Genomic DNA, 20,200 nt, shown 5'->3' with positions numbered 1-20,200 from the left:
GTACAGCTTTCAGGAGTCGGTTCTCTGCTTTCATCCTGTGGGTCCTGGGGATCAAACCTGGGTCACCAGCCTTGTCAGTTAGCTAATTTACCTGCCGAGCCTTCTCACCTGCCCTGAGATTCCTTCCTTTAAGGAATTTGCCGTGGTAATGCACACCTGTGTGGAGGTCAGAGGACAACTTTCAGGAGTGGGCATCTGTGTGCATGGACCTGGGAACTGAACTCGGGTCCAGAGGCTTGGTGGCAAGCGCCCTTACCCACTGAACCATCTTGCCAGGTCTCTATCCTTGATAAACGATAGAACGATCTTGCCTGATGCCGTAAAGCCAGGTAGTGGCCCTGTCGGGGATCTGAACCCAGCACCAAGCCTATGCTTTTCCCTGGTGGCACCGTTTTGAGGAGGCGGGCTGTGAAGGGGAAAGGCTGGGGCTGACAAAAAGCTTGCCTCATGGTCCTGGTCCGGGCCTAGATCCATTCACAGCCACCAAGCCCTTTCCTGTGCTTAATTAACAAGTATTGATATAGTTGCCTAGCCTGTGCCAGGCACTGTACAGGGCTCTGGATGGTCAACAAAAGACAAGAAACTCCCTGCCCCAGCAGTCTGACCAGCAAGACAATAAATATGTAAAATACACTGGGCAGCTGGAAGACAGGAAGAGAAGGAAGGGGGTCTAGGCTTCCCCAAGGGAAGGAGGGCTGTTTAAATAAAGAGGACGGGGAAAGCCGCATGGCGGAAATAACGTTTGGGTAAAGATTCAGAGAAAGCAAGAAGTGATTGCTAGGGATCGTGGTAGGGTGGGCGCAGTCCTGTGGTACATAGAGGCCTGATGTGTGGTGGGTGATGGCGAGGGTAGACGGGAGGGAGGGAGCCAGGACCCGAGGCTGGGTCGACTAGGACTCTGTGGACTCTGCAATAGTGGGTATTGTAGGAGCCAGAGCGTGAGCGTGGCTGTGAGCGTGGGAAGGCTGAGGGGCTTCTTCCCACCTCGTGGGGGATCTGGTGTGGCTGCAGCCGCAGCAGGCAGAGCTGGGCCCCGTCTGGAGTGGGTGACTCCCTGCAGCCGCCTCTGGGGCTTCCCAGGCCTGGCCCCGCCCCTCGGGCTGAAGCAGGGGCGGGGCCAGGAGCCAAGCGGCCCCGCCCGGAGGGAGGGCGGGAGGGAGGGCGCAGGAGCAGGTGGCGGGCTGGTGGCCTCTGCCGGCTGGCGGGACCGTGGTGGCTCAGCCTCTGGGTCTGGAGACTCAGCTTCCTCCTTCCCCGTCAGTGCCTGCCCCCGATGCCTGCCCGACTTTTGCCCACACCAGGGCCTCCGCCTGACCAGCCTCCCACCCCAGACTGACTGGTTGGGGAGTCAGGGGCTGAACTGTCTGGGGGGTCCCCCTGTACCAATGCACTTCAGGGCCTTTCGGGGCCTGGCAGGAGCCCTCTTTACCCTCCTGTGCGTGGGACTCCTGTCTCTACGGTATCACTCGAGCTTGTCGCTGCGGATGGCTCAGGACACGCTCAGGCTGACCCAGCCGGACCCAGGGCCCCTGGAGCTGCAGCTGGGCGACATCTTCATCGCAGTCAAGACTACCTGGGCCTTCCACCGCTCTCGCCTGGACCTGCTACTTGACACGTGGGTCTCCAGGACCAGGCAACAGGTGACAGGCGGGCCAGAGAGAGCTCCTGGCCGAGGGGCTCACAGGGGTCTTCCTAACGGTCTTGGGAGAAGCTGCCCACTGGGGGGTCCTTCTGGGGTCTCTCTCTACTGCTCCTTCCTCCATGCCCACCCCCACGCTCCAGGGGCTCCTCAGATTCACTTGTCTACATCTATTGGGTTCAGCGTGGTAACCCTGCTCCAGGCTCCCCCCCTCCCCCCGTCCCCTTGTGGGTCCCCCTCTTTTCCTAGATTTTTGGCCCTAACTTGCCTCAGGGTCACCGGTGGATGTTAGCCCGCAGGAAAGGTGCAACCCACCAGATGAGTCCTCGGCTCTGAGCATGGATGAGGCTGCGCGTAGCAGAGGTGTGGTGTGGATGCTGGGGAGACATTGAGGTGGGGCCTGCTTGAAGGAGGCTTCCTCTCAGTTCCTGCCCCACTGTGCTGTGTGAGGGCAGTGTCTAGCCTCCTGGTTTCCTGTGCGGCCTCTGGCAGACAGTGGCTCAGGCAGAGTGGGCAGGAGGTCAAGGTGAGGTGGAGATCTGCCTGTCATGTGGAGTACCTCTGTGTGTGTGTGTGTGTGTGTGTGTGTGTGTGTGTGTGTGTGTGTATGTATGCTATACACAACAATAAGAAAGTTAATAAAGTGCGGGCCATAAGTGTGGTTCCTGAAAGCAGAGCCCTCCTCCCCATACTCAAGACCCTGTCAATCAAAGCCAGGGATGGGGGTGCGCTGGAGACCCCCTCAGGGGAGGCAGAAGTGGTCTCATGCATTTGTACACACACATACTCCCGTCCTCATTGTGGCTGCTGGCTCTGTGGGAGGAAGTGGCTGAGCCCTTGCCGGGGAGGCCGAGGAGAGGAGGCAGTTCAGTGAGGGAGGAGAGGTGGAGGTACCTGAAAAGGATGCCCCCCCTCCCCTGTTTCCTGGCACAGTGTCCAGTGCAGGCGTGAGCTCCATTCCCATAGAGTTCTGTGCACCCCCCTCCCCCGCCCTGTTCCCCCACCCTATACAGTTTTTTGTCTTGTGGAGAGAGTATGGTTCCTCCTCGGAAGCCAGCAGGGCTGGCCCTCCGCACAGACCTTCCTGTTTATGGAGCTGCGTCTGTGTGTACCAGGGAGCAAGGCCTCATGTGGTCCCTGGCGCTTTCCTGTCTTGCTCACCATGATGGTGCCCTCGCCTCAAATAAGGCTGCAGATGAGCTTAGGCTGGCCAGAGTCACCCAGAGGGCCTGTCGGGCAGAGCACAGTGGGACTCCTCATCGGGGCCCTTTTCTTTTCTGCTGGGGACCCCCCCAAATCAGAGCTGCCAGGGTTACTGGAGTGCTGGTTCTGGGTCATCAGCTGGGGTGCTGGTGCCTGGCAGAACAGATTGGCATCACTGCATGCCCCAGGTTCTCCCAGAGGCTGACCAGGTCAAGGGGCACCTGCCAGCTTCTCTAAGGGGCTGCAGTCAGAGGCGTCATGCTGCTTAATCCTGCCGACTGTGTGCATGGCAGATACTGATTTCCAATCCACAATGAGCTCAGGCGGAGGCAGGTGAGGTGTTGGAACCCCGACCGAGCAAGGGAAAAGGTTCTGGAAGGGTGGTCAGGTGTAGAAGGACTATGGGAAGACAGGGAGATCCGTTCCTCACTTCCAGGCTTCTTTCTTCCTGTGATCTTGGCTCTGGGCTCTCTCAGTGTCCACATTTGCACATCACCAATGTGTCTGGAAACAGCCCCAGCTGGTTAACTCCGGTGCTGGGCTCCCAGCTGGTTAAAGGTGATGGGGTGACAGGTGGCCCCAGCTTAGTGTGCCTGGAGGGACTCGTGTATGGCCTTTGTGTGGCAGAGGGGGTGGGCGGGGAAGGCTGTTTTGTGTGTTTTGAGCTTCAAGGAGCCTTTCTCCCTCTGGTCCCCCGCTCCGGGGTGGGGGCTGGGCGGGGGGAGATGGCTTTAGCCCACTCTCCCCTTCACGGCAGCAGATGGTCCCCGGCCACCCCCTCCCCTGCCCCAGCAGGCTGCCAGTCTCTTTGTTTCCCAGCCTGTGAAGCTGTAACTAACTATTGTCTGGGTCTCTTGCTTCAATAAATCAAACGCAGCCTGCTGCTCCTACCCACCACCCTGTGCTCCCAAGGGCCAAACCCGTGGGCTCCCGGGCCTTCTCTGGCCCCAGACTCTGGGCCTGGACCTCAGTCCTTTCCCAAACTCCGCCCCACCTCCCACCCCACCTCAGCAAACATCCTCAGGCCTGTTGGTCTCATGCTCTGAACTTGCGTGACTTCTGCTACCCCGTGGCCGTGGCCGTTTGGGGGCAAACATCTGCCAGACGGTCAGGAGGGAAGGGCCCAACTCCTTGGCCATCCGGCTGGCTCCCTCTAGAGATCTGTTGTGAGGAGGCTTGGGTGAGGGCAGAAGGCTGCCAGAGGCCAAGGAAGACAGCCTGGGGGCCCAGGAGAAGGCTTGGGCCAGGACTAGCCTTGGGAGCAGAGGAAGCCAGAAGCCAGGATAATGTGGAGGGTGAGAGGAATGGACGGACCACAGGAGGTACAGGGGAAGGGAACAGGTACCCGGACTGCAAGGCTCGGAGACCTAGCAAGTGGGAAGAGAATTGCTGTGGGGGAGGGGCGGGGCGGGGGGGGCTCACTCTTGATGCTGGTCATGGAATCTAGGGCCTCGCAAGGCAAGTGCAGGTGATTGCTCTATTGATGAACCCTAGCTCTTGCCTTTTTTTTGGTGGTGGTGTGGGGGGGTTGCCCCCTCTTCCCCAGTGTTAGAGATTGAACCCAAGGCCTGAGCATGCTGGGCAAGTGCTAGGCTACAGCTCCATTGCTGGCCTTTGCTTGTATTTCTTAGGGCCTCAGTCCTGAGGGATTTGAGAGGCTGGGGCTCAGTAGGAGGCCGAGAAGCAGGTGTGGAGAGGGGTCCCAGGGTTCAGGTGGTAATGCTGTGTGTGGTGGAGGGGTGGAGAGGAAGATACCAGGTTAGGCCACTTGGGCTCCCCAGAACGTCCAGGGCTCCAGCTCGATGTGACAGGCACAAGCAGACCCCAGGAAGAGGGCTCAAAGGCCCTGAGAGAGCCAGGTGCTGGGACACTGGGGACAGACAGATCACGTTGGGAGGGACTGAGGAGAAGGTGGGATGCAAGAAGAGCGCAGAGGGCCTCTGGAGTAGCGACAGGTGTCAGGGAGGGTCTCTTGAGGGGAGGTGCTAGAGTTGGCAATTTGAGATTTAAAGAGCTCAGTATATGCGGAAGGTGTGTCTGTAATGTGTTGGGGTGACTGAGTCAAGGACTCTGAGTCAAGAAGCCCCAGGGGTAGGGCAGGAAGGGCTGAGGTAAAGTCACTTCAGGTGGCAAAGAGCAGATGTCTCTTCCTTGACCATACTTAACTTTTTTAAAAAAAGTGTTTATTTTATGTATATGGGTGTTTGGGCCTGCACGTATGTCTGTGCATTATGTGCATGCAGTACCCGTAGAGGCCAGAAGGGGGCACTGGAATTCCCCTAGGATTGGAGTTACGGTTGTGAGCTACCATGTGGGTGCAGGGAGTCGAACCTGGGTCCTCTGGAAGAGAAGACAGTGCTCTTAATCACTGAGCCATCTCTTCAGTCCAGACTACACGTACCGTAAGGTAAACAGGGTGTTGTGAATGACATTAACGGGTGCTATCCATCTGATCCTGAGGGGGCAGTAGGTTTGAGGATCAAGGCAGAGGATGACCGTGGCTCAGAAGTAAGCTTGTGGTCACAGGCCTTGGGGGAGCGATGTGGCTCCCTCATGCCCCCCTTTCCCAGTGCCCTACCCCTGGCTTCTGGCCCCCTGTGCCCCTGTTCCCTGTGAGATAGAAGAAGTAGAGCCTGCCTTCCCTGGACGCTCTGCCTTCCCTAACTTCCCTGTCTTCCACGAATACAGCTGCCTCGCTCTCCTACTTCACGGATAGGTAAACTGAGGCTCAAGACAGGGGCTGTTTTGGTCTGGGAGGGTTTGTGGTGTCAAGACATTGTGGGTAAAGCAGAAGGCAGCTCGCTGAAGCTGGAGCCCTGGTCTGGGAAGGACGATAGAGGAGGTCACACAGGCCTGGGTCCATCGGGGGTGCAAAATTGTTCCATATTCTGGCAGAGCAGCCCAAGGGTCAGGGACACCGCCAAAGGCCTTCCAGATGTTCTGTGATAGTGTGTGTTGTTTACGCAGAAGGGAAGCTCTGTATACCCTGGGCCAGCTCTGGGGTGGGCGTGACGTATTGCCTGCCTGCTGTGACCCTGACTTGCCCACAGGCGGATTCTGGAGGGTTTGAAGATGTCTGGTGTGGAGTTGGTATTTGGTTGACTAAGAGACTGATTCTCACCCACCTACGGGGGTGGCACCAGGATGTACCTGTAATCCCAGCACACGAGAAGCCAATGCAGGATCGCCACCGGTTGCAGGCCAGTTTGGGGTGACATAGTTGAGTTCCGGGCTAGCCTGGTCTACAGTGTGAGACTTCGTTTCAACAAATAAACAAAATAAGAACACAGCGCAGGTCTGTGGGTTGGAATCCCTGCTTAGCCTCATCTTGAGATGGTCACTGGGGAGGAGGTACCCAAGCTGAGAAAGCAGGATCGTGCCAGCGTGTGAGGTTTCTGAGGCGCTTAGGGGCCTCTGAACTTGGACGATGGTTCATGGTTGGATGGTGTGGCGTGTGAGGGAATGGGTGGGGGAAGCCCTTCAGTCTGCACACTCCCGTGGGTTAGGGTTCGAGGGACTTTGCTTTCAATGCTGTGGTAAACACCATGACCAAAAGCAACTGGGGAGCAAAGGGTTTATTTCAGCTTACAGGTTACAGTCCATCATGAAGGAAGTCAGGGCAGGAAGTCAAGGCAGGAACCCAGAGAGCGGAGGTCATGGAGGGGTGCTGCTTACAGGCTTGCTCCCCACGGCTTACCCAGTCTGCTTTATTTCTCTTCTCCTCCTCCTCTTCTTCAATTTCATTTGTTTTTTTGAGACAGAGTTTCTCTGTATAGTCTTGGCTGCCCTGGAACTCACTCTGTAGTCCAGGCTGGCTTCAAACTCAGAGATCCGCCTGTCTCTGTCTCCAGAGTGCTGGGATTAAAGGTGTGCACTGCCACCACTACCTGGTTTACAGCCCGCTTTCTTTCTTTTTTCTTCCTTTCTTCCTTCCTTCCTTCCTTCCTTCCTTCCTTCCTTCCTTCCTTCCTTCCTTTTTGCCAAATGCCATTTATTGAAGGAGGGAGGAGGTCTTAAATACAGGCTTACAGCACAATGGTAGAACCCCAGAGGACAGACGTTTGCTACAGGATACATAGACATGCAGGATACATAGACAAGGAACTTCCCTTAAGCATTCAGGAGGGTAGAACCCAGAAGGGAATTAGCATAGGGAGGATATCAAGGTCAAGGTCAGCAAGCAAGGCAACAGTTACCCAAAACAGGGGCCAGGACCCTACAGGTCCCCCTTTTACTAGAAAACGAGATTCTGACTTAGGTTGCGTGGGACGTCAGCAGGTCACCTTACCCGTCATGGAGACACCTGCCTAGGCCACACAGGCACTCTGTCTTAGGTTGGTGAGTGCTCCCCGCCCCAGCCTGCTTTCTTATACAATCCAGAACTACCTGCCCAGGGGTGGGACCACCCACAGTGGCCTGGGCCCTCTCCCATCAATATCTAATAACTAAATGCCTTACAGGCTTGCTTGCAGGTCATTCTGATGGAGGCAATTTCTCAGTTGAGCTTTCCCAGATGGCTCTAGCTTGTGTCAAGTTGACAAAACCTAATCAGTACGGTGGCCAAGTGTGGCTGTGACATCGTGTGCAGAAGGGGGATGAATTGGCTAAGCATGTGCGGCCCTGGAGAGCAGACACACACAGCTGGGTTGGTTCACCCTGGAGTTGCGTGTCCTGGAGAGTTTACTTGCATGTGTGTGTGAGGACAGTGTGTCTGAGGACAGACGTCTGCAGGGTCTGTGTCCTCTTACATATCCCCCTGGGTGTGGCCTTGGTGGGCTGCGGGCTTCCCTCCACCAACCTACCCCGATGCCTCCCTCTCTCCACAGACGTTCGTCTTCACTGACAGCCCAGACGAAAACCTCCAGGAGAGACTGGGTAACTCCTCAGCTGGGGGGGTGGTCCTCCACCGTGGGCACAGGGTGGCTGTGATGGAGCCTTGGGGTCCCCGGGAATTATGTCTCCTGCCTCTGGCTTTGGTGACTACCTTGTTCCCAGGAACAGCAGGTGTAAGAGGCTGCTGGAGAAGGCCCACTCCGTCTGTTGCCTCGGTTCTCCTGGGAGGGGATGAGCCCCCCAGGCTCTCTGAGTTCCATCTCAGTCTTAGGAGTCCCAGTTAGGGGGAGGGGCTGGGCAGGCCCCCTGACTGCTTCCCATCTCCAGGCTCCCACCTGGTGGTCACCAACTGTTCTGCAGAGCACAGCCATCCTGCTCTGTCCTGCAAAATGGCTGCAGAGTTCGATGCCTTCTTGGCCAGTGGGCTCAGGTGAGTGTTGCTAGGTCATTGCCCCCCCCCCAAGTGACTTTTGCCTCAGGCCATCTCTTTAATGTTTTTTGTTCTTTTTTTTTTTTTTTTTTTCTGAGACAGGGTCTCACTCACTATGTAGCTCTGGCTGTCCTGGAACTACTATGTAGACCAGGCTGGCCTCAAACTCACAGAGATCTGCCTGCCTCTGCCTCCTGAGGGCTGGGACTAAAGGCGTGGCTGGCTTAGGTTTTTAAAATTACGTTTGTGTGCTTATCATTTATTTATTTATCTATCTATGTGTGTGTCTCTGCGTGTATACATGTGTAGGTGTATGTGTGCCGTGGTATTGTGTGAAGGTCAGAGTGTGGGAGGCCAGCTCCCGCCTCTCCAAGGGTTCTTATGAAGAGGAGAGAAGAGTAAGAACATATTAGATAGAAAGAGAGCTAGACAGCCGGGCGGTGGTGGCGCATGCCTTTAATCCCAGCACTCGGGAGGCAGAGGCAGGCGGATCTCTGTGAGTTCGAGGCCAGCCTGGGCTACCAAGTGAGCTCCAGGAAAGGCGCAAAGCTACATAGAGAAACCCTGTCTCGAAAAACCAAAAAAAAAAAAAAAAAAAAAAAAGAGAGCTAGACAAGAAAGGAAAGACAGAAACACAGAACAGCTTCCGGAGGGCCTGGATCACTTACCCAATGGCCTTTCCCATTTATTGAAAAGGGCTTTTTATAACAATGCCAAGGGGCGGGGCAAAAGACCTCCCCCTTGCTAGATCAAAGCACACCGCACAGCCAAGTGTAGACCCTTCCAAACACCTGGTAACCACGTCCGTGGTCAGATCACCCCCTTATGCAGCCCTGCTGGGTAGGTAAAGCAAGCCCAGATTCTCAGATCCTAAGTTCTCACTAGGAAGCCTCTGTGGGTCTCCATATCAGAGGACAACTTTTGGGACTTAGCTCTTTCTTTCCGTCATATTTCTGGCAGGTGCCTTTACCTCCTGAGTCATCTCGCTGGCCTCAGGCCCCCTTTTGAATTGAGTGTGGAGTGACGGGGCTGGGGAGGTGATGGTTCAGTGGGTAAAGTACACACTGTGCAAACCCAAGGACCCGAGTTCGATCCCCAACACCTACCCCAAAAGAATGTGCACACGCTTCTAAACCCAGTGCAAGGTGGTGGAGACAGGCAGGTTCTGGGGCTCGCTGGCTTGTCATCACATGCTAAGCTCCTGGTCCCAGTGAGAGATCCTGTTAAAAAGCAAGGTGGATGCTAACAGGAGGAACACCACCAAAGGCTGGCTTCCGGCCTCTGGATGCACGCACATCTCGGTACCTGCACATACACAGATATGCACATCCAAGTTCCCCCGCCCTAAATGGAGGGACCTGGGTCCAGTGAAGGGATCCTGGGGCCTCCGGGGGGTCTGACTCACCCTTTCCCACCTAGCAGATGGACCACCTGGAGTCAAATCCTGTCACTCCCTGGCTGCGTGGCCTTGAAGTCTGTCTTCATCTGTTCTGTAGCTGTCTCTTCCTCTGAGGGTACCCAGAGGACCCCAAACACAGGGGTTGGCTAGTAGCTACCTGTAGGAAGCACAGCTTAGAGTCAGCGTCGGAGAAACCGGGATTGTCTGATTTTCTTCGACGGAAGGACATGAATGACCCCTGGTCACCAGGAATATCCGTGAAAGTGGCCAAACTATTCTAGTAGGAGCTAGCCTGCACCTGAATCCCCCAATATCCTGAGAATCATTTAGGCCCCAATCCTCAGCTTTGTCTCTCAGTGTCTAGAACTCATCCCCATGAAAGAGGCCCTGTGTACTTTGCATCCTCCACCAATAGAATCCACCTTATGCTCATCACAGATCCTTCCTCTAGGCCAGTGGTTCTCAACCTTCCTGATGCCGCGACCCTTTAATACAGTTCCTCATGTTGTGGTAGCCACCCGCCCCCCACCATAAAATTATTTTTGTTGCTACTTCATAGCTGAAATTATTCTACGGTTATGAACCATAACGTAAACGTCTGATATTTCTGATGGTCTTTAGGCGACCCCATTGAAGGAGCTGTTCAACCTGCAGAGGGGTCACAACCCATAGGTTGAGAACCACTGCTCTAGGCCCCGGTCCTGAGCCCTGTGGATCAGCCACTAGCATTCATTCTTCTTGTAAAGGTCACGAGTGTTCTGCCACTTTGTGAGAGTTTTGATGTATCTCTGCCTAAAGCTTTGTTGTGATGAATGTCACTTGGAAATCTTTCCCCCCAAGTTTTACTATGCTTAAATGTGTGAGTAGAATAATCCACGAGGTCAGACTCTGGAACTTCTGGACCCAGTGCCTACAAAGACAGCCCCGAGTTCCATTCTTCCCGGTTGTCTATCCTTCACCGGTCAGTCTACCCTGACAGCCACCCAGCCTATAGCTGCTAGCTCTTGACCGTGGGGGTCTGGAACACAGCATCTCCACGCGCTCATTGCTGGGGGGCGCCATCCCCACAGGTGGTTCTGCCACGTGGACGATGACAACTACGTGAACCCCAGGGCACTGCTACAGCTGTTGAAAACATTCCCGCAGGACCGTGACATCTACGTGGGCAAGCCCAGCCTGAACCGGCCCATCCACGCCTCTGAGGGGCAATCAAAAAACCGCACGGTGCGTCCCTTCCTCCTCTTCCAGTTGGTTGTTGCTCTCAGGGGTGGGCTGAGACGAGGGGCGGGGCCTGACCCGGAGGCGGGGCCTGACCCGGAGGCGGGACCTGATTGTTTAGTCAGGCCTGGGTCATCCAGGAGCTCTGGTTTGGCAAGAAGGCTTTCCTGACTCCATCCATGACCAAGCCCCCAGGCACCTGGTTTCACCATGAATTTGTACAGAATCTTTTTTTTTTTTAATTTATTTTTATTTTATTTGCATTGGTGCTTTGCCTGCATGCATGTCTATGTGAGGGTGTCAGATCTTGGAGTTAGAGACAGTTGTGAGCTGCCATGTGGGTGCTGGGAATTGAACCCGGGTCCTCTGGAAGAGCAGTCGGTGCTCTTCACCACTGAGCCATCTCTCCAGCCCCGGATTTGTATAGAATCTTAAACACTCCTGGGCTGGAGCTGGAGTGCAGTTGGTAAGGTGCTTGCCTAGCATGTATAAAGCTCTAGTTTTGGTCCCCGTTACCATGGGGGTGCATGCCTGTAATCCCACCACTTGGGGAGGCTGAGGCAGCTATCACTGGTTCAAGGCCAGCCAGAATTAAATAGCGAATTCCCAGGCCAGCCTGGGCTATGGAGTGAAACTGTCTCAAAGCTGGAAATATACCCAACTATTGCTGGGCCAGGTGATAAATTGTGGGTGCTTAGAGCTGCAGACCCCCCTAACTTCTTCACTGCCCAGCCACTGAAGTGTGGATGGACACAGGGAGCTGGGGGGGCCCAGAATCAACTACACTGTAGACCCAAGTGACAGTCCGAGGACGTCACCATGGCCAGGTTAGAAAACAAAGCCTGGAGAGCTGGGCCGTGCTTCAACCAGACACCAGATGAATAACGAGGTTTTGCCTGTGTCCCCCTAATTGCATGGTTCTTCCCTGTCCCCCCCCCCCCCCCCCCCGTCTGACTAGTTTCTGGAGCTTGGGTAGTAACCCCGGGGTATGGAGAAGGCAGAAAGGAGGAGGCCCCCTCTCGGGAGGCCCTCCTTGGAGCAGGAGCTGATGCTTGGGGCTTCCCTCCCTCCCCAGGCCACCATCTGCTGCTCTGGGGAAACGGGAGCCTTAATTATCAGTGGCTCATCAGCCGCTGAGCCCTAATTAAATCCTCCTGAGCCCCAGGGTGTGCATGCATGTGCCACCTCAGGTGAGCCGAGGGGTGTCCCCAGCCCCCTCTCTGACCTCCCATCCAGCCCGAGCCCCTCCCTCTCCAGGCCAGCGCAGGCCTCCCTGGGTTCATAGGGCAGTCCTGTCACTCCTGGCTTGGTGACCCTGATTGACGTTGGTCAACCTCTTTGTGCCTCGGTTTCTCATCTGTGGAGCAGGTGGTAACAGCCCTTACTCATGGTTTTGAGCCAAAGAATCAAGTGGGGCCACTTGTCAGAGTTCCTGGACTGGGGACTGGATGGATATTATGGGATTCATTTGTAGCCACATCCTGCCTGGCTAGTTCAAGGCCTGACTGGGTACACCCAGACCTGTGTCCCACTGTCCTGGTCAGCTTTCTGTTGCTGTCATAAACACCAAAAGAGACATGGGGCGGGAAGGGCCTGCTTGGCTGATGTGTTTGGATTGCAGTCCATCATCGAGGGAAGTCAAGGCAGGCACGCAGGCGGGAACAGAGACAGGAACCCATGCAGGAGTGCTGCTTCCTGGCTTGTTCCTCATGGCTTGCTTCATTTTCTTGCTTATATAACCCGGGACCACTTCCTAGGGCTGGCACCACCCATAGTGGGCTGGTGGTCCTCTCACATCAATCATCAGGCAAGAAAATGCCTCAGAGTTGGACGGTGGTGGCGCACGCCTTTAATACCAGAACCCAAGAGGCAGAGGCAGGTGGATCTCTGTGAGTTTGAGGCCAGCCTGGTCTACAGAGTGAGTTCCAGGATAGTCAGGGCTGTTACACAGAGAAACCCTGTCTCAGTAAACCAAAAAGAAAAGGAAAAGAAAAGAAAAGAAAAGAAAAAAGAAAAGAAAAGAAAAGAAAAGAAAAGAAAAGAAAAGAAAAGAAAAGAAAAGAAAAAGCCTCACAGACTTGCTTGCAAGCCAATCCGATGGAGGCATTGTCTCAATGGAGGGTCCCTCTTCCCGGGTTTCGCTAATTTGTGTCAAATTAACCAGCACACCCACAACATGCACGATGCTCTCCTTGGCATACACCACCAAAGGGAATGCCCCCACCCCCTATTCTGTCTTGGAATGTTCCAGAATCCCAGAGTGCCCAGGCCGGTGCAGAGCCCAGAGTTCTTCGGGGTCGGGCAGCAAAGGCAAAGGAGCTCTGACCTGGCATCGATTCCTGCTCTGTGCCCTGAGGCAGGTGACCTCAGTCCTCTGTGTCTTGGTCACCGTGTTTGGGGTACGGCCCTTAGCACAACCCTCCACACAGGGCCGGGCACAGGGATGGCTCAGGCTGAGTTCCTGTCAGGGATGTTGCGGTTGCTGTAATTACTCGGGAGTGGAAGCCGCACACGTGTTAATTTCAACAAAACACGCATTTATGGAGCACTTCCTGAATGCTGGGTCCTCAAGAGACATCCACTCTGCCTCTTGGAACCCCGGACCTTCTCTAAAGGACGTTTGTGGAAGTGGATTAGGAAGGAAGGCTGTCAGGTGGCGGAACGGGGGCAGCTGGGCTCCCAGGCCCAATTTAAGGCCCAGGGCCCAGAAGTGGCTCCCTTGAGGTCCCGCAGCTGGGCAAAGTGGGGAGATGGAGGCCTGGGCCTCCTCATTGTCTGCCTAGGGATCTTTCTACAAAAGCATCATGGGGGAAAACACAGCCCAATGCAAGATACATTTATTAAGCATTAACTGTGGACTTTAGGGAAGGTATGTGGTGTGTGTGTGTGTGTGTGTGTGTGTGTGTGTGTGTGTGTGTGTGTGTTATTGTTAGACCAAGAGATGAAATGGCAGAAAGGAAAAGTTCTCCAAAAAAGAGAACCCACAGGCGAATTTGGGGTCCTCACAAGAGAGCCAGGAAGAGGCCTGGGCTGAGGGGATGGTGGTAGATGGGTCAGAAAATAGCAGATGGGGTGCTCCCCATTACTGGGGTGATGATGTTAAGGGGCTGCCTGTCAACAGGAGTGGCCTCCTGCTCTTCATCTGTGGAAAACCTTTCTCGGCCTCAGAAATCGGGGGGCGGGAAAAGTGAGAGCTGGGGGCCTGGTGTCGGTGGTGTTGGGGAGTCCTGCTCCCCAGGCTAGTGACCCTGTATGGGGGCCTCTCCCCTATGGTCTTCCTGGAGCATTCTGGGAAGGGCTCTGGTGGACTGGTCTGAGTCATGTGCCTTTTGCTGGGTCAAGGGCACCAGCCCTGCACTTCATTCCAGAAGCACCTGGCCACCTCTGTGACCTAGGGGAGCAGGTGCTGGGTTCCCCTCAAAGGAAGAGGGTAAAATGGCACATGCCAACCTATCACCCTTAGGATCTCTCTCCTGTGAGGGCCAACAGGGATGTCTCAGACCAAATGCCTCCTCTTCCAGACGCTGGCTGGGTTTGGGATTCCCCTGTGGCCTCACCACTCATAATTAGCTGTGTGGCATTGGGCCTCGGCTCCCTCGCTGTGAAGTGGGCAGGTTAAGGCCAGGCTTCAGCCTCCAGCGAGGTGTGAAGCTCAGAGCTTTGGGGTCATGGTGGTTTGGGGAAGGAGTGGTCTAGCTGGTGCCTATGAGTGCCCTGGGCTCACTGCACATCTCTGTCATCTCCTTTCCAGAGGCTGGTACGGTTCTGGTTTGCCACAGGGGGTGCTGGCTTCTGCATTAGCCGCCAGCTGGCTTTGAAGATGGAGCCATGGGCCAGGTAACCAGAGGCCTGGGCGGGGGTGGGGTGGGGGGTGGGGTGGGGGGTGGGGGGTGGGGGGTGGGGGGTGGGGGGTGGGGCTGGGAATGGGAGGGGCCTGGGAGTGGGGGCGGGAGGGAGGGGCTGGGAACGGGAGGGACCTTTGAGGCAGGAGGGACAAGAGGGTACCCAGGGCAAATGGCTTCTTATTTAGTTGTGTCAGGGCAGCCCAGGCCTGTGGGGAACATTTCTGTCAACTTCTAGGGAGTGTGGTTCAGTACACTCTGCCTTCGTTTCCCCGTGTATAAATGGAACTGAAAAATAAAGTGGCCAATGGCATTGTAAGGGCTTAGTGGGAAGATGTCCGGGTGGACACCCTCCTGACTGTGGGTCAGGGGCCTTGGCAGCCTTATCCTTATCTTCTGACCGTTGACGTCATGCGGGTTAAGCACTGGAGCCCTCAGAGATGGAGGAGAGGACAGGAGGAAGGCTTCCTGGAAGAGGTGGCATTTTTATCTGAGACATCCCTGTAGGCCCCCACAAGAGGGGGATCCCAGGAGCATGGTGGATGGTGGGGGGGGAAGGAATACTGACATTCTGGAAGTGGCTGACCCTGGCCTTTTCCCAGGTTGGTGTCAGTGGCCATGAGCTTGCATGGATCTCTGCCCTGAGTTAGCTTGTACTTCAGGACCATAACAGGAGGACAGTGCCCCTCCCAGAACCCGTATGAGAGGTTGACAAGCCTTAGGTTACCCAGGTTCAAGGTCGCTTAGCTGCTCTGAGTGTTTCTGTCTCTATCTGCCCATTGTTTCCTAGAGGATTCAGTATGTCAGAGGGCATGCTGACCCTAGAGCAAGCCCAGAGCAGGCACGCACCTGTGACCAAAGGTCACCTCTGTGATTAGGGTGCCCCACTGTGCTCTGCCCACCTCTGTGGTACCCATCCCCATCTAAATGTGCAGCTGAGATGCTCTCAGCCTGGATTTCTGTGCCTACCCCACCCCTGGCCAGGCAAGCTGGGGAAAGGACATTGAGGGGTAGTCAGGAGATGTTCCCTGCCGATGCCACTGGAAACCTGCTGCCACCTCTGGGAAGTCCACCTTTTCTCCCCAGCTCCCCCAAACCACGTTTCCCTCTGACTTGGCCCCAGCCTCAGTATCCCAGTCTGTGGCAGGCAGGAAGCACCTCTTTCTCACGTCTAGGTCCTTATTGATAGTGAGGTATAAGGAGCCAGGGGATGTCAAGCTGAATGGTGAATCCATGAACAAATGAATGAGAGAAAACGGGGAGAAGAAAGGATCCATTTAATAGAGCTCCTCAACATTCCCCCACCCAGTCCTTCCTTCCAGGACCTTGGGGAGGTAGGGCTGCTGCCCACCCATTCCTTAGGGGAGGAGCCTGAGACTCCCCAAGTTCTAGACTTGCCCAGTGTCCTTGTGCAGTGTGCTGGCCCAGCAGAGGCCCTGCTGGGCGGTGGGAGGGGGCGCAGGTGTGCAGGGCCTGGGTCAGTGGCCACCATCCAGCTCTGTCCTTCAGCGGCTCCCACTTCGTGGACACTTCAGCTCTTATCCGGCTCCCTGACGACTGCACTGTGGGCTACATCATTGAGTGCAAGCTGGGGGGTCACCTGCAGCCCAGTCCCCTTTTCCACTCACATTTGGAGACCCTGCAGCTGCTGGGGGCTGCCCAGCTTCTGGAGCAGGTGAGCCAGCTGCCGAGCCGAGCCGAGGGCGGGCGATGGTGAGGGCTGGGGAAAGGCTCCCCAGGGGAAGGTTGGGGTACTGGAAATCAACCTGGAACTTGAGCTTACGGGACTTGGCTGACGGGGAAACAGAGGCCCAGGGAGCAGCGTACCCCTTCCAGAGACTTTACAGGCATGGGTGGCACCCCCAGAACCCCCTTGTTTCTCTTTCCACTCTGAATCCTCCACCCTCCACATTCCCCCCCTGGCCCCCCCTCCCCCCCGCCCCAGGAGCCCGCTGGAGGAGCCATGTGACCCTTCCGACTCCTGTCTGGAGTCCCCTCCATCACAGGCTCCTGGTCCTGCTCACTGGTCCTCCCAGCCCATTATGAGTGATGAACACATGAATAACCTGTGCCTGGTGGGCCATAACTGCTCTTGGGACAGACTGGCTTGGCTTGTAGACCTGCCTGCCAGCCCCACTGCCTGGCCAGAGGGCCTGAGGTCTTCTGTCCTAGAATTTGGGGTACACGTGACAGAAAGCTTGTGTGCAATCGAGTAACGAGGAGGGACAGGACCTGGCATTCAGAAGGGACTGTTCTCCCCTGTCCCATCTATTCTCTCCTCACTGGCCTTATCCTCAGGGGACTGGGTCCTTGGGATGGCAGGATCTCAGCCCTAGGTCTGTAGTCACCATGGAGAGAGAGTCCACAGACCCTCAGCGGACCCTAAGACCCCATGGTCTGATGGCCTAGCTTGGGTCAGCACCTGGAGTGAGGAGATTGGCTAGGCAGGGAACCAGGGTGTAGGGTCCACCCATTAGGAAGCCAGGAAATGTGAATGTGGACAAGTTTGGGATGGCCAGAAATGGAACGTCTGTCATCGCTTTTTGGTACACTTGGCAGTATGAGGGCCCTGCCTCCTTCACTGTCTGTGTCTGCCAGTCATCGCCTTGTGCCCACACAGGCCTCCTTCAGCACCCACGGGAATTGCTGCCAGGACCCCAGGGACCCCCCCAAACCCTCAGCTTCAGTCCCTTCTGTGGAGGGCTGCGGTGTTTGGCAGGGCCCACACCCCTCCTCCACACGCGTTTAATCAGCTCTGGGTTATTTTCCGTTCCTAATAGGATAGAAAGACTCAGTAAAATGTCATGCTGTGTTGTTTAGGGAATAAATGAGAAGTGGGGGAAAAAAGTGCACAGCACAGATGCAGTCGCTGCGATATTTTCAACCCATGCTTGGTTGAATCCATGATGTAGAAGCTGTAGATACAGAGGGCGGGACTTCAGGGCTGGGATGTAGCTTAGTGGTTAGAGCGCTTATGTAGTGTGCATGAAGCCCTGAGTTTGATCCCTAGGTCTTCAGAAACCAGGTCTGGTGGTGCAGACCTTTAATCCCAGCACTTAGAAGTAGAGGCGGGAGGATCAGAAGAAGTTTTAGCCCCTGTCTAAATATAAATAATTAAAATCTCTGAAGGCCAACCACAAATATTATCCCCATTCTACAGATGGGAAAACTGAGGCCCAGAAAACTAAGCTAATTGTGGCACACAGCTGGTGTAGCCAGAGGAGGGATTATGAGCCCTGGTGGCCACAAAGCCATCAGCCTTTAGTCATGGCGTGTGTTCGCTTCTCAGCTAAAGTCTCTGTCCCGTGTCTTACTGACATGGGACAGTCCAGGACTGGCTGAGGCCTGCATGGGGCTGTGGAAATCTCCTAGCTAGTCCAGGCACTCAGCTGAGGGGAATGATCCCTTCTCGATGAGTGTGGTGTCCAAACCCATAGGAGGAGGGAATCACCAGCTGCCTGGGTAAGCGTGGCTGCCAGGGCCAAAGAGATGCAGTCGAGAGCATGCCCTTGGGCTGCAGGGCCTTTGGGGAGACGCTGGGCTCCACCAGTATAGGAGGCCCCATCATCAGGCCTCTCGGAAGGCCCAGAGTCTTCTCTGCTGGTCCCAAAACACTACCTTTATGACCCCCCCCCCCGATGGGCACCCCTCAAATACCCTTCCATCTCCCCCCAGGTCACCCTCAGCTACGGTGTCTTTGAGGGGAAACTGAACATCATCAAGTTACCGGGCCCCTTTTCCCATGAAGAGGACCCCTCCAGGTGGGTATGGGCTGAGGTGCAGGGTGGAGGTGGGGACCGGACCTCGGCACCCAAAGATGAAGGAAGAGCAGTGCCACAGGTCATGGCTGAGCACACAGAACTGGAAATAGAGAGAATAGGTTAACGTTCTTATCGGCTGCTTTCTGTGTGACCTTAGGTAAATGCCTTGTCCTCTCTGGGCTTCTGTCTCTCCATCTGTAGCACTGGGGTTCATGGCTGCTCCGAGAGCCCTCTGGCCAGGGTTATGGTAAGCACAGCCTTGTTTCGAGGAGATAGAATTTGACTCAGTGTAGGGAAGAAATTCAAAGTTCCAAGAGGAAAAGAGCGGCCTTGTTTGTTTGTTTGTTTGTTTTGAGACAGGGTTTCTCTGTGTAGCCCTGGCTGACCTACTCACTCTGTAGACCAGGCTGGCCTCGAACTCAGAGATCTGCCAAGTGCTGGGATTAAAGGTGTGCACCACCACTGCCTTTTAACAGAGTGAGCTGCCCATCAGCAGAGGCATGCAAGCCATAGCCTCAGTGAGTTGATGCTAACTTTTTTTTTTTTTTTTTTTTTGTGAGCTTGAAGGTTCTAGAACTCAGCCAGGGAGCTCTCGGTGTCTCCTCTGGCTTTCAAGGAGTCTCAAAGGAGAGGCTCTCAAACTGGGGGTGATTTTGCCCATGTCTGGAGACAGTTCTGATTGCTCCATCCTGGGGGTGCTTGCTAGCCTTTGGGAAGAGGCTGGGGACATCACTGTCCTGCCAGGCATGGGATAGCCCCATGTGACAGAGCTACCTGGGCCGAGTGTTCACAGTGGCCAAGGGTCAGCGAGATTGGGGTAACTGTCTTCCCTTGATGGCCTCTTCCCAGGTTTCGATCCCTCCATTGTCTCCTCTACCCGGACACACCCTGGTGTCCCCTGCTGGTGGCACTGTGAACTCTGAACTGCTGCAGAGGTTGACGGACACTTCTGCCTGAACACCCCCCCCCCCCACCTCCTACGCGGTCCTGGGGGCTCCTGGTCGAGTGCCCACTGGCAGATGGTCCCCGGTAGGGCCTCTGGGTGACAGGAAAGGCCAGGATCTGGACTGTGGTTGGTGCTGAAGGTGTCTCGGGCCCAGGGACCTGGTCATACTGCAGAGACTTCGGGGGCATTTGAGTTGTGTGTGGGGTGCTCAGTCTCCTTACTCTCCTGAGAGTGACACGTGCCCTGACTGGGGTCTGGCCTCTGGCTCTGGCTTCAGTTATTCCTTGAGGACCAGGACCACTGGGACAAAGCCAGGGCTGTGATCTGTAGCTGTGGGACTGGTCTCAGCTGCCCCTGGCTCTCCTCACCTGGCCAATGGACGTGGACTTTGGAAACTCAGGAGTAAGTTTCGCAGCCCAAGACCCATTTTTCCTACTGTGAAATGTGCGTGTGATGGCTGGATCTTGGGAAGCTACTTTGCCACCATGAGAGAAAGGCCAAGACAATCATCTAAAGCTGTTCTTTCGGACATCTGATCTGTGAGAAATTAAACCTTTATTTAAGTCTCTCTCTGTCAGTCTCCTGCTGTGGGCAGCCAGTGTTTCTGGCTGGAACAAGGTCTCTGATCAGTGGTGATGGCCACATTTGGTGGTCAGATGTGGTGTGTGGCTCAGACCCTGGTACAGGGAGAGGGAGGGCTTGGTGAATGAGGACTATGAGGGTGTGTGTGTGTGTGTGTGTGTGTGTGTGTATGATGCAATATAAGGTTATGCATGTATGATGTGTATGTGGGGATGTATTTGTGGCTGTGGCACGCACCTGTGTGGGTATGAGTTGCAGAGCTGGGAGCCTGCCTCCTTTCCCTGCCCCCAGGGCATGGACTGGAGACCCCATGGTATCTGAGACATCAGCATGGTGACTCTGAGCTG

At 55.4% G+C, this 20,200-nt stretch overlaps 1 protein-coding gene across 2 annotated transcripts; it reads left to right on the top strand.

The window, feature by feature from the left end:
- The first annotated feature begins 1,158 nt into the window (after positions 1-1,158).
- On the top strand, positions 1,159-19,837 carry Mfng (MFNG O-fucosylpeptide 3-beta-N-acetylglucosaminyltransferase). Of its 2 annotated transcripts, XR_013046491.1 has the most exons (9): positions 1,159-1,640; positions 7,669-7,717; positions 8,003-8,105; positions 10,575-10,728; positions 14,474-14,559; positions 16,074-16,239; positions 18,240-18,325; positions 18,483-18,843; positions 19,175-19,837. XR_013046491.1 is itself a non-coding variant. In XM_006979119.4 (8 exons), the coding sequence occupies exons 1-8, from the start codon at positions 1,386-1,388 to the stop codon at positions 19,239-19,241; spliced, it is 966 nt and encodes a 321-aa protein (XP_006979181.1). In that variant the 5' UTR covers positions 1,159-1,385; the 3' UTR covers positions 19,242-19,837. The 2 variants fall into 2 exon arrangements, 1 of the variants encoding a protein (XP_006979181.1); XM_006979119.4 differs by lacking the exon at positions 18,483-18,843.
- Positions 19,838-20,200: the final 363 nt, after the last annotated feature.

This window comes from Peromyscus maniculatus, chromosome 20 (assembly GCF_049852395.1).
Source record: "Peromyscus maniculatus bairdii isolate BWxNUB_F1_BW_parent chromosome 20, HU_Pman_BW_mat_3.1, whole genome shotgun sequence".
Classification (NCBI taxonomy): domain Eukaryota; kingdom Metazoa; phylum Chordata; class Mammalia; order Rodentia; family Cricetidae; genus Peromyscus; species Peromyscus maniculatus.
The sequence above is the reverse complement of the archived record's forward strand: the minus strand, read 5'-3'. Positions and strand labels throughout refer to the sequence as shown.